Source organism: Ochotona princeps, chromosome 6 (assembly GCF_030435755.1).
Source record: "Ochotona princeps isolate mOchPri1 chromosome 6, mOchPri1.hap1, whole genome shotgun sequence".
NCBI classification, from domain to species: Eukaryota; Metazoa; Chordata; class Mammalia; order Lagomorpha; family Ochotonidae; genus Ochotona; species Ochotona princeps.
Window position 1 is genome coordinate 29,425,943 of NC_080837.1, and position 14,457 is coordinate 29,440,399.

At 48.6% G+C, this 14,457-nt stretch overlaps 1 protein-coding gene across 2 annotated transcripts in view; it reads left to right on the forward strand.

Moving 5' to 3' along the window:
* Positions 1–1,193: 1,193 nt before the first annotated feature.
* The window catches only part of USP50 (ubiquitin specific peptidase 50), a 48,979-nt gene continuing 35,715 nt past the window's right edge, over positions 1,194–14,457 (forward strand). Inside the window, exons 1-5 of one of the 2 annotated variants that reach the window (XM_012928301.2) lie at positions 1,194–1,451; positions 2,771–2,930; positions 3,169–3,364; positions 5,788–5,997; positions 8,438–8,580. In XM_012928301.2, the coding sequence (XP_012783755.1) occupies positions 1,427–1,451; positions 2,771–2,930; positions 3,169–3,364; positions 5,788–5,997; positions 8,438–8,580 (734 nt within the window). In that variant the 5' untranslated portion in view covers positions 1,194–1,426. The remainder of the gene's footprint in view (positions 1,452–2,770; positions 2,931–3,168; positions 3,365–5,787; positions 5,998–8,437; positions 8,581–14,457) is intronic. The other variant, XM_012928298.2, reaches the window with a different exon arrangement.

Sequence of the window (14,457 nt, forward strand, 5' to 3'; positions counted from 1 at the left end):
AAAAGTTCCTGGGAAATGAAATTAAAAATAATTTTGATGGAAACAAATGACAAGCATAGTTTTTTCAGACATTTTCCACAAACTTTGAATATCCACATGGTTGCTGGAGAGCTGAGAAAAGGCAGATTGAATTCACCCTAAAAGCCCTTCCTTCCCTTGAGTGTGTCTCAACAGGAGTGAGTTCACACCGAGTGAAACCAGGCTGCCACCACCTTTGGGGCCTTGGTAGCTCCACTGCCCCAGGCAGGCTGCCACCGCAGGTGCAGGGAGGCGTGCTGTCTGACCCCATCTCCACCGAGGCGCGCCCTCGGAAGGTGCCAAATGCTCACGCTAGCTGCAGCCAGGGGTCCAGGTCAATCTGCATCTCCCACATGGCAAGTAGGGACCCAAGTTTTGGGACCAGTTTTTGCTGCCTCCCAGGATGTGCGTCAGCGGGAAGTTGGATTGGAAACAGTTGTTTGTTGAAGACTGCTCTGCTACATCTCCGCTTGTAAGGTCTTGTTGTATAGTAACCCCCGCGTGGCACTGCTGGCATCTGGTTTTGCCCCAACCCCTCTGTATGGTAGTTGGTGACCATGAAAGGAAATCCTGCATTCTATCCCAGTATTAGCATTTGGAAGCTGCAGTATCCGGTTGCCTCAGGGTGAGGGGTGTTCCCCACAGGAGGGGGTAACGTGTGCTTAGAACAGGTGGGAGTGCCAGAGTGCCCATTAACTCCAGGAGTCCGTCTTCACTGTGTGCATGTGCACGTGTGTAGTTTCTACATACACTAGTGAGACTGAGTGAAGGGGGAGGTGGGGACTAAGTATGCGGTTCAGGACCCGCATTGTGGCTCAGCAAGTTAAACCACTGCTTACAGTGCTGGCATCCCATGTTGAAGCACCGGTTTGGTTTTTGAGCCCCAGCTTCTTCACTTCCAATGATCCAGTTCCCTGCTAATGCACCTGGGAAGGCAGTGGGAGGATGGCCCGAGTACTTCAGCCTCTGCTATCAACATGGGAAATCTGGAGTGAGCCAATGAATGGAAGCCTCTCTGTTTCTCTCTCCCTAGCAAATAAATAAATTCCTTTTCAAAAGATTCTTGTAAAAAATGTACATGTGCGATTCATTCTGACCGATATAATCTCTCCAGGCTGTTCAAGCAACCGAACAACAGCGTGTCATGGCAACATGCTAGAATCTTGTGGATGAATGGAAAGAATTGTGATGTACGGGAAAATCCAACTTGCTCTGGTGCCTGACACAGGTGAAAATCAGTTGGCAGCTTCAGACAGAGGGGGGGAGCACATTCGTTGTTTGAAACAGACGAAAGGAGCCAGCTTAATGCGCTTGGAGAAATGAAGTTAAAAGGATTCGCCGCAGCTCCTGAATAAAAGCCAGAGGCCAGCGTGTTCCACGGCCATGACTTCACACTCAGTCCCTGCAGATGACTTCGGTAGCTACTATGTCCTGTGAGCCTCTGCCTCCTACAGCTTTCTACACCAGCTCGGATGTGGGCAGCTGCGCCACAGTGGGGAGAGTTCCCCGGGGTTTGGTCCTCCGGGGTCCCCCCTGAGGAAGTGAAGATGGCTGATAATCTAGGCAGTAGATCTGCATCTGGGTCCAGGGCTTCCTGGGAAATGGGTGAGGAAGCCTGGGGCAGCCGTCCCTGGAAGCAGAGGTGCTGAAGTGAGAAAGCTGCATCAGAGCATGTGTGCAAAAAAAAAAACAAAAAGTCATGAAGCACACAGAGGGTGGGCTGGCCCCGCGCAGGAAAGGAGGCTCTGGGGTAGGAGGCATGGGAGGAGGCGACCCATGGGATCCCTCCTCCTCCTGTCCCTGTATTGCCACCCTGCTGATCATCCACAATGCCACATGCACAGCTGCCTGCCAAGGCAGCCTGGACTGCTCACTTTAACACTGTCTTCCAGCTTCTAATATATATATATATTTTTTTATATATTTTTATATAACTATATGTGTGTATATAATGAAGATTTTTAATTTCCTACCCCATAAAATTGTTGAAAGAATTTAATGAGAAAATATATAAGGCTCCAGGCTCAACACATGATGGCTACTGTTATTGTTAGCCGTTCTCCGTTGTTACTGTTATTACCAAAGATTATTTCTTTTCCCAGCATAAAATGAATACTTTGATACTCCGTGAGAACATTTGTGGGTTTCAGATTTAATTATTTACTTAAAATTCAGTGTTACACAGAGAGACAGGTCTTCTATCTGCTGGTTCGTTCCCCAAGTGGCTCCAGTAGCCAGGGCTGGACCAGGTTGAAGCCAAGAGCCAGTAGCTTCTTCCAGGTCTCCCATGTGGATGCAAGGGCCCAATATGCTCCTGAACCATCTTCCACTACTATCTCAGATGCATTTGTAGGGAGCCAAATTGAAAGTGGAGCAGCCGGGACAACAAACTAGTGCCCGCATGGAATGCCAACCCTTCCACCGCCCCCCCCCCTCAGGTGGAGGTCTAATCCACTATGCCACAACTCCTGCCCCAAAAGATTGCAGTTTTAATCAAGCAAATCTGGGCTTATATTTACAGTTCTCTTGGTTTCAGAAAGAAACTTTTCTCTCTGTACTACAGGGTGGCTTCACTTCTTCAGAGTTCTGAACTCAGGGATGCCATTTTATAGACTTTCTGTGCTTCTTTGCTTAAGTAGGAGAGCCGATCATTGTCATGTGTACATGAGCTTGTTCTTTCAAAATGCTTGCTTGCTTTCTGCGTGCTGCCACCCCAGTGCAGAGTGCACAAGCTATTATAATCCCCTTCCAGTTAAGGAGGCCCGGGAGCAGCAGCCCCACTTGCAGGGCGTGACTGGCCTGCGGAACCTGGGCAACACATGCTACATGAACGCCATCCTGCAATGCCTCTGCAGTATCTCGCCGCTGGTGGAGTACTTCCTCTCCGGAAAGTACATCACCGCTCTCCAAAAGTAAGGGTGTCCCAGGTCCCTGCAGCCCGGGCAGGTCTCCTCCGCTGGTAGTTGCGCCAGAAGCAGTGGGAACTCCCTAAGCTCCCGTGACAGACCCCTGGGGTGAACACTGCAGGAAGGGAGGCTGGACAATGAATAAAAGCCCCACTGTGGGGGGGGGGATGTCCCACGCTTACGTGATGAGGAACCTTCATTTCATTGAATTGGCCCGAAACCCACCCGCTTTTCTCTTTCCCAGGGACTGCAGCGAGGTGGCCACTGCCTTTGCCTACCTGATGACAGACATGTGGCTCGGAGACTCGGACTGTGTCTCTCCAGAAGTGTTTCGGTCTGCCCTTGGCCACCTCTACCCAGCCTTCATGAGGAAGACCCAACAAGATGCCCAGGAGTTCTTGATTTACGTCCTAAATGAACTCCATGAGACTCTGAAAAGGGTGAGTGGAAGACATGACCTTAGGACCAACAGTTTGGTCTCTCCGAGGTAACCAAGTTCTCTTCCGGTTAAGTTTGCCACAAGCCGAAACACCAGACACAGCATGCCAAACAGGAGGTCCTTTATTCCAGCAGGGTAAAGGCTATGGACCGAGTGGAGACAGAGGGAGAAAGGTGGGGAGGCAGGGACACACATGGAGAATATTTTATTCCCCCAGGGTGGCTTTGGAGGAGGGCGTGAGGGATTAGTGACATAGGCTATAGATGGAATGTGTGGCTAAGACTGTTGGAGCTGCAGGGGATTGGTGCATGCCGTGGAAGACGGGGATTAGGGAAGGGGCGGTGAGTGATTGGTGGATGGAGCCATCAGGCACAGCGTCATGAGATTACAGCAGATTGGTGGGGATGGGCTTACGAGGTTACAGCACATTGGCAGACAACAAAATCTGAACCTGAAGGGCACAAATCTTAATGAAGCTGAGACCTAGGGGAAGCAGATATTTAAAATGGTACCGAGTCAAAATGGTACGAGTCTTCAGGGCCGATGTTCGAGTCACTTCTCACGCTGGCTGCGACGCATACTCCCATTTTTCTTCCTTTGGTTTGGCTGGTGCAAGCTGTCAGCTGTGTGCCAAGCAGCGTGCTTGGGGGCTAGGAGGTCATGTGAAACTATATCCACCACACATTCTGAACCTCAAGAGCCCCCCCCCCCCCGGAAGATGGGATTCCAAGGCATCCATGCTGGATGACACTGTGCAGAGGTGACATCTGAGACAGCTCCCTTGGCACATCTGCCAGTCATCCAGGGATCCAACTGCTAATGTCATTCCCCTTGCATGGAGAAAGCTGTACGTACCCATTTCTCAAAGTAGAAATCACTTTAAAAACACGAATTAAAAACAATTAAAAGCATGAATATTTTTAGATGTATTTTTTAATTTAAAAAAGGCAGATTTACAGAGAAGGAAAGACAGAGAAAGATCTTCTGTCCGATGGTTCACTCCCCAGATGGCTACAGTGGCCAGAACTGAGCCATTCTGAAGCCACAAGCTCCTTCCAGGGCTTCCACTTGGGTGCAGGGTCCCAAGGCTTTGGCCCATCATTCACAGCTCTCCCAGGCCATTAGCAGGGAGCTGGAAGGGAAGTGGGCAGCTGGGTAATGAACTGGTGCCCATATGGGATATCCGTGCTTGCATGTGGAGGATTAGCATAGTGAGCCACCCTGCTGACCCCTTAAAAATATACATTTCTACTGAGAAATATCACACAGATTTTTATAACCAAGCTTTCATCACACCTAAAAAACCCATGAAAATATTAACCTTGGTTTGGAATCTGAGGATAAACCTAAGCCCTGTTGATGTTTGATTTTTACACCAACGTACCTAACTTCCAGTGCTCGCTGGATGAGGGCATGGATTTCATTAACCACACAATCACTTAGTACTCTAGAGGTTTTATTTTCACTCAGAAAACTTACTACCTTTAGCCTTGGTCTCAGCTCCGCACTCTGTCGATACGTCCCTGACTTTACACAATGTCTTTGTGCGCATCTCACATTCAGAAAGCACCCAAGGTGACCATGGATCCTTACCATTGGCGAACTTCCAGTTCCATTTGTGGCAATTACAAGAGGTTTGTGGCAGCATTCTTTTTCGCCAGAGGGGAAGAGGTTGGTGGTTGGTGAAAGGTCATTGGTGTTCTCCTTTGTAGCCAACTCTGCCATAAATAACACAGTGGGCCTCAGGACCAAACTGGGAATTACAGGCATCAAATTACTGTCAGGGTGAAAGGCCTTGATGGCAAAGTATGTGATGAAAGAAGCAAGGGAAGGTGACAAGGTGAGCACAGCTCCAAACTAGAGGCAGCTGCGGTCCTAACACACGTCCACGATAATGACACGTCACAAAGGTCATGGCATGGGCTTTGGTGCCGCAGGCAAGTCGCTGGTTGAGATGCCCACACCTGACCTTGGAATGCCCAGGATCAAGTTCAGCTCTGCTGCCAGTTGCAGTTTCCTGCAGATGTGCACCCTGGGAGGCAGCAGGTGAGGAATCCAGCAGCTGGGTCTTTGCCCACGTGGGAGGCCAGTATTGAGTTGCTAGCTCTCAGCTGACCTCAGCTCAACCCTGGCCGTGCTGGGCATTTCACGGAGCAAATCCTCACCAGCCCTTTCTCCTCTGGAATCGAACAAAAAGGTAAGCGTATTTTGTTGCAAAAATAAATAAATAAATCCATCAACCATTTGTTTTACAACATGTATTTTCTACGTTTTGAAGAGCCCTCACCTGTTCTCAAACAGATTTAACTATTGTCTGCATCTCCAAGTAGCTTCTGGTAGCTGTGTATCATTCATATAGAACGGTTCAGTCGTTTATTAGAAAAACAGCAACAACCACAACACTTCAATTGTTTCTTGGCTCAGTACCACCGGAAACGCCCGCATGAGAAGGGATCCACTCAAAGATGCTGCAGGAAAGTGATTCCCAATGAGACGTCGATCATCACGCGGCTGTTTGAAGGGCAGCTCAATTATGGCATCATATGTTTGAAGTGTGAGAACTACACCTACAGAAATGAAGTCTTCACCGTCCTCTCCCTCCCCATCCCATCTGAATACGAGTGCTCCCTTCAGGTAGGGACGCGGGGTGCTCGGTGCTTCTGTCTCACTCTGTGTTCAGCCCTAGGTTTTCTTGGGCTTGCTTCCTACATGAAAGGGCTACTGCGCCGTTTAGAGAAGGAAAGGAAAAGAAAAGAAAGAAGAAAGGAAGGAGGCAGGGAAGGAAGGAAGGAAGGAAAGAAAGAAAGAAAAGAAAAGAGAAAGAAGGAAAGAGAAGAAGGAACCTGTCTAAATGTAAGCAAAACACCAGTGCTATTGCTGGTACACATCATAACTTACTAAATTCTTATAAAAATGTTATGGCCCTCCTCCATCCCAGGGGTTTTATAGGTTCAGACTAGACACTAAATAGCAAAGGGGGCAGATCTTCAGCAGTTGAGATGCTGGTTAAGACCTCCCCATCCCTCATATTGGCATCTCCAGCTCCAGCTTCCTGCCGATGCAGATCCCGGGTGGGAACAACTGATGCCTCACGTAGTTGGGTGACCCAGGCCACAAGTCTCTCAGCTTCAGCCCAGCCCAGCCCCAGCACTTGGGATCTCTGGATCTCTCTCTCTCTCTCTCTCTCGCTCGCTCACATCTCTCAAATAAAATAAAAAATAAGTTAAACATTCTCTTAGCCTTGAGCTCTGAGACAGGTTGGGAAAAGAGAATGGTTTCTGTCTGTGTCTTCATGTCAATGCTGAGAGTCTGTGCGTGAAGGTGTGAGGGAGATGTGGGTGACTCGAGATTTGACAGCCATAGTGAGGAGCCACCAGGGAGGAGGCAAGGAGCAAGAAGTTTCCTGGAAGAATTCTACCAATGTATGTGTCTTCCTACATGAGGAAGGTGGGTTTGTTCCTAAGAGTTTCATACCTAACCTAGTGAATAGTCTCCTGTTACTTAGTATCAGGTTTGTTCCTTCAGCCAACTGGAGCTTGCTGGAAAGGCAGTGTCAGCAGGCTTTTTAATTTAATTTAATTTTTAAAAAATTTTTTAATTTTTATTACAAAGTCAGATATACAGAGAGGAAAAGAGATAGAGAGGAAGATCTTCCGTCCGATGATTCACTCCCCAAGTAAGCGCAGCGGCCAGTTCTGTGCCAATCCGAAGCTGGGAACCAGGAACCTCTTCCGGGTCTCCCACGCGGGTGCAGGGTCCCAGAGCTTTGGGCCGTTCTCAACTGCTTTCCCAGGCCACAAGCAGGGAGCTGGATGGGAAGTGGAGCTGCCGGGATTAGAACCGGTGCCCATATGGGATCCCGGTGCGTTCAAGGCAAGGACTTGAGCTGCTAGGCCATGCCGCCAGGCCCAATTTAATTTTATTTTTATTGGAAAGGCAGATATACAGAGAGGAGGAGAGACAGAGAGGGATATCTTCCATTGGACTCCCACACTTCCGCGGGACTTCCACACGCGGGTGCAGGGTCCCAAGACTTTGGGCCATCCTTGACTGCTTCCTCAGGTCACAAGCAGGGAACTGGATGAGAAGTAGGGCTGCTGCAATATGAACCAGTGCCCATACGGGATCCTGGCTAATGCAAGGCTAGGACTTTAGCCGCTAGGCTACCGTGCTGGGCCCAGCATCAACAGGCTTTATGGCAGGGCCACTGCAAACCAAATCCCTGCTCGTCTTCCTCTTCAGGCTCGTAGTGTGCAGTACCAGGGCTCTGGCCATACTGAGGATGCCCCGCAGGCACCAGGGCACATGTAACTTCTACTCTGCTTGCTCTGTCATGGCCACCATCCCCAAATCCTAGACAGAGGCAATTTTTCTTTTCTTTTCTTTTCTTTTCTTTCTTCTTTTTTTTTTTTTTAGATTTTATTGGAAACGCAGATTTATATATAGAGAGAGAAAAAGAGAAAGATCTCCCATCTGCTGGTTCACTCCCCAAATGGCCACTATGGCTGAGACTGAGCTGGTCCAAAGCCAGGAGCCAGGAGCTTCTTCTGAGCCTCCCAAGTGGGTGCAGAGTCCCAAGGCTTTGGGCCGTCCTCAACTGCTTTCCCAGGCCACAAGCAGGGAGCTTGATGGGAAGTGGAGCTGCCGGGATATAAACCAGCACCCATATGGGATCCGGGCACATGCAAGGCGAGGGTCTAGTCACTAGGCTATCATGCCGGGTCCACGGTCATTATTCAGTCACTAGATCAACAGCTATTTGACCTTGTTGATGGAAAACACAGTATGACTTGGAAATAAATCAGAAGATACTGATTCATAGATGATGAGTGAGGCAGGCAGCACTTGGCTCCGTCTCAGTAACAAGTGAGATGGAGCTACTGTGAATGCGTCTGGATGTGGCCAGCTTTGCCAGCTGACTTTTGCAACTAGCAGGCTGCAGCCTGTGGCCTTGCTGACCTTGAGAGAAGCCCTGAGGGTGCCATTCCAGGCTCTCTGATAGCTCTCATATAAACAGACGCCTCAGGTCATAGGTGATCCAGTTTTGTCGCCAAATGCTTTCTCTCCCCCACAGGACTGTCTTCAGTGTTTTTTTCAACAAGACACACTGACTTGGAACAACCAAATTCATTGCTCCTTTTGTGAAACCAAGCAAGAAACAGCTGTGAGAGCCAGTATTTCCAAAGCACCAAAAATAATTATTTTTCACTTAAAAAGGTATGTATGTTGATATTTTGGGGCCAAATATTTTTGAATAGCTTTATTGAGATATAATTCTATGCCAACCATTCACCTTTTTGAAATGCGCAATCCAGTGGTATTTGGCGTGTTATTAACCTCTTTAAAAATTGTAACAAATGTATATAAAGCATAGAATTTGCCACCTTAGAAATGGTAAGTGTACAATTCATGCACATGAATTACATTACAATGTTAGGTTACTTCCAAAACTTTTCTCTTACCCCCAGCCGAAGCTCTGTATCTTGTAAGCAATTATTCCACATTCCTTCTCTATCTAGAAACGTATCCACCACATATCAGTAGAATAACTAATATTTGTCCTTTAAAAAAGAAGTTTAATCTTCTGTAATTTATTTGAAAGCCGAGTGACAAAGAGAGCAGGAAAGAAAAGAGACAGAGAGAGAGAGAGAGAAATCTTCCATCCACAGGGCCAGGGCAGAGCAAGGCAAGGACAGTTGCCTGGAACTCCAACCTGGTCTCCCCTAAGCACGTGCGTCACCTTTTGCTGCTTTCCCAGGCACATTAGCAGTGAGCCAGTTTGGAAACAGAACAGCTGGGACCTGAACCACTGTGCCACACTGGGTTGCTGGCATGGCAGGCTCATTTGTAGCTCAACCCGCTACAGCAGAACACCTGCCCCTCTTTGTTGTTTAGTTAGCTTGACTTGAGATTTATTCATTTTATTTTACTTATTTTTGTAAAGAACCAGATCTCTGTTTTGCTGATTTTCTGTACTGATTTCCTGATTTCACTTTCATTAATTACTGGTTTTTAAAAAGTTATTATTTCTTCAGCTCATCTTGGATTTATCTTCTTTTTCTGTGTTTCCTGAGAATGAAGTTTAGATTATTGACTTTATATCTTTCTCTCAATGGGGCTGATGCCTGAGGTACCACTATCACATGTGAGTGCCTGTGCAGCTGCTGGCTGCTCCACTTCTGAGCCAACTCCTGCTAAGATGCTTGGGAGGCAGAGGATGGCTGGAGGGACTCGAACCCTGCCGCCCAGGTGGGAGATGGGGATGGAGCTCAGGGCTGCTGCCTTCTGCCTGGCCCAGCCCCTGGTCATCGTGACCCCTTGGGGAGTGAATCAGCAGTTGGAAAATCTCAATCCACACCCCCCCCAACCAAGTCTTTCTAGCCAATCTTTTTTTTTTTTAAAGGATGTACTTCACTAATACATACATTCAATGCTACAAACTTCCCTGTAAGTATTTCATTGTATCCCACAATTTACTAATTTTTTAAAAATAATTTATACAGGAAGCTGGACACACATTTCATCCCAAGCAGAGTTCCTAGAAGGAACAAGGCCGGTTGAGTGGGGAAAGAATGGAGGGCCTAGGCTGGGGCGACCCTGTTGGGTTACAAGCAATCAGCCAAGAAGAGAAAGCAGCCTCCTGGAGGGAGCCAGGGCGGTGCCCAGGGAGGGTCTCTGAGGCTTGTGCCTTTGTGCCCCCTGCCCAGCCAAGGTTCCAGCCTGAAGTTTTCTGTGAGCAGCGCTGGAAGGTCCCGAGCCCTGGTACGCAGCCCCTCCCTGGAGTGTGGACCTTGGAACAAAGGCAGGGCCTGCTGGACTGTACTGTTCACACCCAATGGCTCTCCCTCACCTCAACTGTTTTGGTTTTTTTAAGATTTATTTACTTCTTATTACTATTTAAAAAGCAGAGTTAGCAGGGAGCTGGATCGAAAGTGAAGCAGTCAGGATTCAAACTTCGACCCACATGGGATGCCAGCCTTGCAGACAGAAGTGTAAAACGCTAGGCCAGGGTGTTGGCCCTTGGTTTTTTTTTGTTTTTGTTTTTGTTTTTATATAGAAAAGAATGGCACTTTTATTTTTAAAGATTTATTTATTTTATTACAAAGTCAGATATACAGAGAAGAGGAGAGACAGAGAGGTAGATCTTCCGTCCGATGATTCACTCCCCAAGTGAGCCGCAACGGGCCGATGCCCGCCGATCCGAAGCCGGGAACCTGGAACCTCTTCCGGGTCTCCCACACGGGTGCAGTGTCCCAATGCATTGGGCCGTCCTCAACTGCTTTCCCAGGCCACAAGCAGGGAGCTGGATGGGAAGTGGAGCTGCCGGGATTAGAACCGGCGCCCGTATGGGATCCCGGGGCTTTCAAGGCGAGGACTTTAGCTGCTAGGCTACGCCACCGGGCCCAAGAATGGCACTTTTTAAAGGGTGCACTTTGGCACCCGCACCAGTCCCTTAGTATCAGTCCATCACCCCGCAGGGTGTGCCTGGGCAAAGTGCCCTGCCTGTCCAGCAGGAAGCTCCACGCTGCCGAGCCACACATCCAGCCTGGCCAGGATTCTAGCCCACCAAGTTTGAGCTGTGTTTTCATTTTCATTTATTTTAAAATGCAAGTTTGCATTTTTGTCTTCACTTCTTCAAGGCTTGTTCTTTATGTGGATCTGAGTACCCAAACATGTTGTTTGCATTCTCTCTAAAGAATTTCTTTGGGGGAAAAAAAAAAAGAATTAAAAAAAATAAGAATTTGTACATTTCTCGCAAGGCAGAACTAGTGGTAACAAATTTTCTCAATCCCTGTTTGAGAAGGTTTTTATTTCACATGCATTTTTTTTAAAAGATTTTATTATTATTGGAAACCTGGATATACAGAGAGGAGGAGAGACAGAGAGGAAGAACTTCCATCCGATGTTTCACTCCCCAAGTGAGCAGCAACGGGCCGGTACGCGCCAATCCGATGCCGGGAACCAGGAACCTCTTCCAGGTCTCCCACGCGGGTGCAGGGTCCCAAAGCTTTGGGCCGTCCTGGACTGCTTTCCCAGGCCACAAGCAGGGAGCTGGATGGGAAGTGGAGCTGCTGGGACTAGAACCGGCGCCCATATGGGATCCCGGGGTTTTCAAGGCAAGGACTTGAGCCGCTAGGCCACGCCGCCAGGCCCTTCACATGCATTTTTATCTACTGGAAATGTGGGGATGGAGGAGGGAAGAGGAGAGAGAAAAAGAGAGAGATCTTCCAGCTGCCCATTCACTTCTCAAATTTCTCCAACAGCTTGGAGTGCAGAACTCCATTTGCATCTCTGATGTGCTTGACAGGGTCCATGTACTGGGTCCATCACCCAGGCCTTGCAGTTGCAATAACAGGAAGCTGGATTGGAAGCAGAGTAGCTGGAACTCAGGCTTGTTGATTAAAGGGATTCAATCCCCAAGTAGCGACTTCATGTGCAGTGCCACGGCCTGCCCTTCTCCTTCACTGTGGAGGGATCAGTTTACAGGGTACGGAACTCAAGGTTGTTGGGGTTTTTTTTTTTCCTCTTTCTGAACCCATTAACCATTTGTGCTGCCAAAGCGAGCACCCCATTAAGCATGTCATTCCGCTTTCTTCTTCTTTAAAATTTATTTATGGGCCCGGCGGCGTGGCCTAGCGGCTAAAGTCCTTGCCTTGAACGCCCCGGGATCCCATATGGGCGCTGGTTCTAATCACAGAAGCTCCACTTCCCATCCAGCTCCCTGCTTGTGGCCTGGGAAAGCAGTCGAGGACAGCCCAATGCTTTGGGATCCTGCACCCGTGTGGGAGACCTGGAAAAAGTTCCAGGCTCCTGGCTTTGGTTCGGCACAGAACCGGCTGTGGCGGCTCACTTGGGGAGTGAATCATTAGATGGAAGATCTTCCTCTGTCTCTCTCCTCCTCTCTGTAAATATGACTTTGTAATAAAAATAAATAAATCTTTTTAAAAAATTCATTTATTTCAGGGCCTGGCGCGATAGCGTAGTGGCTAAAGTCCTTGCTTTGAACTAACTGGAATCCCATATGGATGCCGATTCTAATCCTGGCAGTCCTGCTTCCCATCCAGCTCCCTGCTTGTGGCCTGGGAAAGCAGCTGAGGATGGCACAAAGCTTTGGGACCCTGCACCTGTGAGGGAGACCCAGAATAAGCTCTTGGCTCCTGGCTTCGGTTTGGCGCAGTTCCGGCCATTGTGGCCACTTGGGGAGCGAGTCAAAAGGAGATCTTCCTCTCTGTCACTCCTCCTCTCTATATATCTGCCTTTCAAATAAAAATAAATCTTTTAAAAAGATATATTTGTTTATTTTAAAGCCAGAGTTAGAGAGAGGGAGACACAGAGAGAAGGAAAATCTTCCATCTCCTGGTTCACTCCCCCGTTGGCTGGAACAACTAGTGCTGAGTCAAGCCAAAGCCAAAGGCCAGGAACTTCCTCTGGGTCTCCCACATGCAGGCAGGGACTCAAGCACTTAAACTTCTTATGCTGCTTTCCAAGGCACAATAGCAAGGAGCTGGATCGGAAGTGGAGCAGCGCATAGGGCATGCTGGATGGTTATACCCCCTTCGCCACAAGGCCAGCTCCTCCATTGCCCTGTTATTTGCATCGTATCTGAGGGGAGATTGGATATAATTTTTTCTTTCTCCATTGTAGGTGCATTCCCAGCCCCTCTGCTGGCTTCCTCCAGAATTTTTTCTTTGTCCTTGATGTTCTGCAGTCTGAACATGACACGCTTAGCTGTGGTTTTTCTGGCTCCTCCCCTGGAGCTGCCTCCGTCGCTGGCCTGGTCTCTGGCATTACTTTGGGGGAAATTCTCAGTCATTACTGTTTCAAACATTTTTTCTTTCTTCTTTCTTCCCCATTTTGTTTCCCCATTAAGCACGCTTTATGCCTCTGGAGTTGTCCAAAAGGTCCAGTTTTTGGATACTGTCCTGGATTTACCAGTCTTTTTTGTTTTGTTTTGTTTTTGCTTTTCAGTTTTGGAATTTTCTTTAACATTTTTATTTATTTATTTAAAAGTTACAGAGACAAAAAGACGGAGAAATTTTCCATCTTCTGGTTTACTTCCCAAGCGCCTATAGTGGCGGCGGGCAGGGGAGGGGCTGAACCAGGACGCAGCCAGGAGCTGGGAATTCCACCCAGGAAGTGCATCCATGTGGGGGCAAGGATTTGGGCTCCAAGATTTGGGCCATTTGCTGCTTTCAAATTCCCACTCTGGTCTTTCTCACATCTGCTTCCAGCGCTTGCTCTGCTTGTCAAATTTTCTCTTTGTATGGTTTGTAATGTTTTCTTGATAGCCCGACATGGTGCCCTGGGTCCAAAGAAACAGGTGTCAGGAGGTGGCGTGGTGAGGTCGGGGGAAGGGGACGCATTCTCCAGTCCCATGATGAGGTCTTGGGCTCATTGAGCCTGCCGGTCACTTTGAGCTGGGGTTGGGAGGTAGTGGCTTTCTCCAGGTGAAATCCATTCTGATGCAGCCTGCGCTGAGCAGGTTAATTGGTTTCTCCTGTGGACAGACCTTGTTAAGAACAGAACCTTCCAGCAAATTTCAAATCAATTTCTTCTGCTCCCTGCTTGACAGAAGAGCCAGAGGGTATTTCTGTGAGGTCCACGCTGAGGTCCTGGTTGGGTTTCTCGTGGTAAATCTCAACAAAGTGTGGGCCTGTCCTGGTTGGCTCCCCAGGAGGTGTTAGCCTCTAAACACATCCACTGCCGTTGAGGTGCTCCGCCCTGGGCCAGCTCCCTGCGGACAAGAATCGAGTGGCACTTTCTGCCTGGGTAAGTTTTCAGAAGTGGTCTTCTCTGCTCTCCCACCCTGGGGTCGTCAGCTTGCCCTGTGTCCTCACTTCTCTTACACTCCCAAGAAGATGGCGGATTTCTTTTCAGGTTGTTAGCTTTGGGCTTGTTCCGACAGAGTGGTGGCTTCCAAGTCCGTTCAAGTGGAGTTAGCAAGCAGAAGTCTCCCCTGCTGCTTTCAGGGTTCAGATTGTTCAAACCTGGCTGGAGGGGGGCGACCCAAGGCAGCTCCCCTGACTCCCTTAGCTTCTCTGCTAAAGGTGACTGAGCTTTATGGGAGCCCATAACACACCATTGGGGTGCACG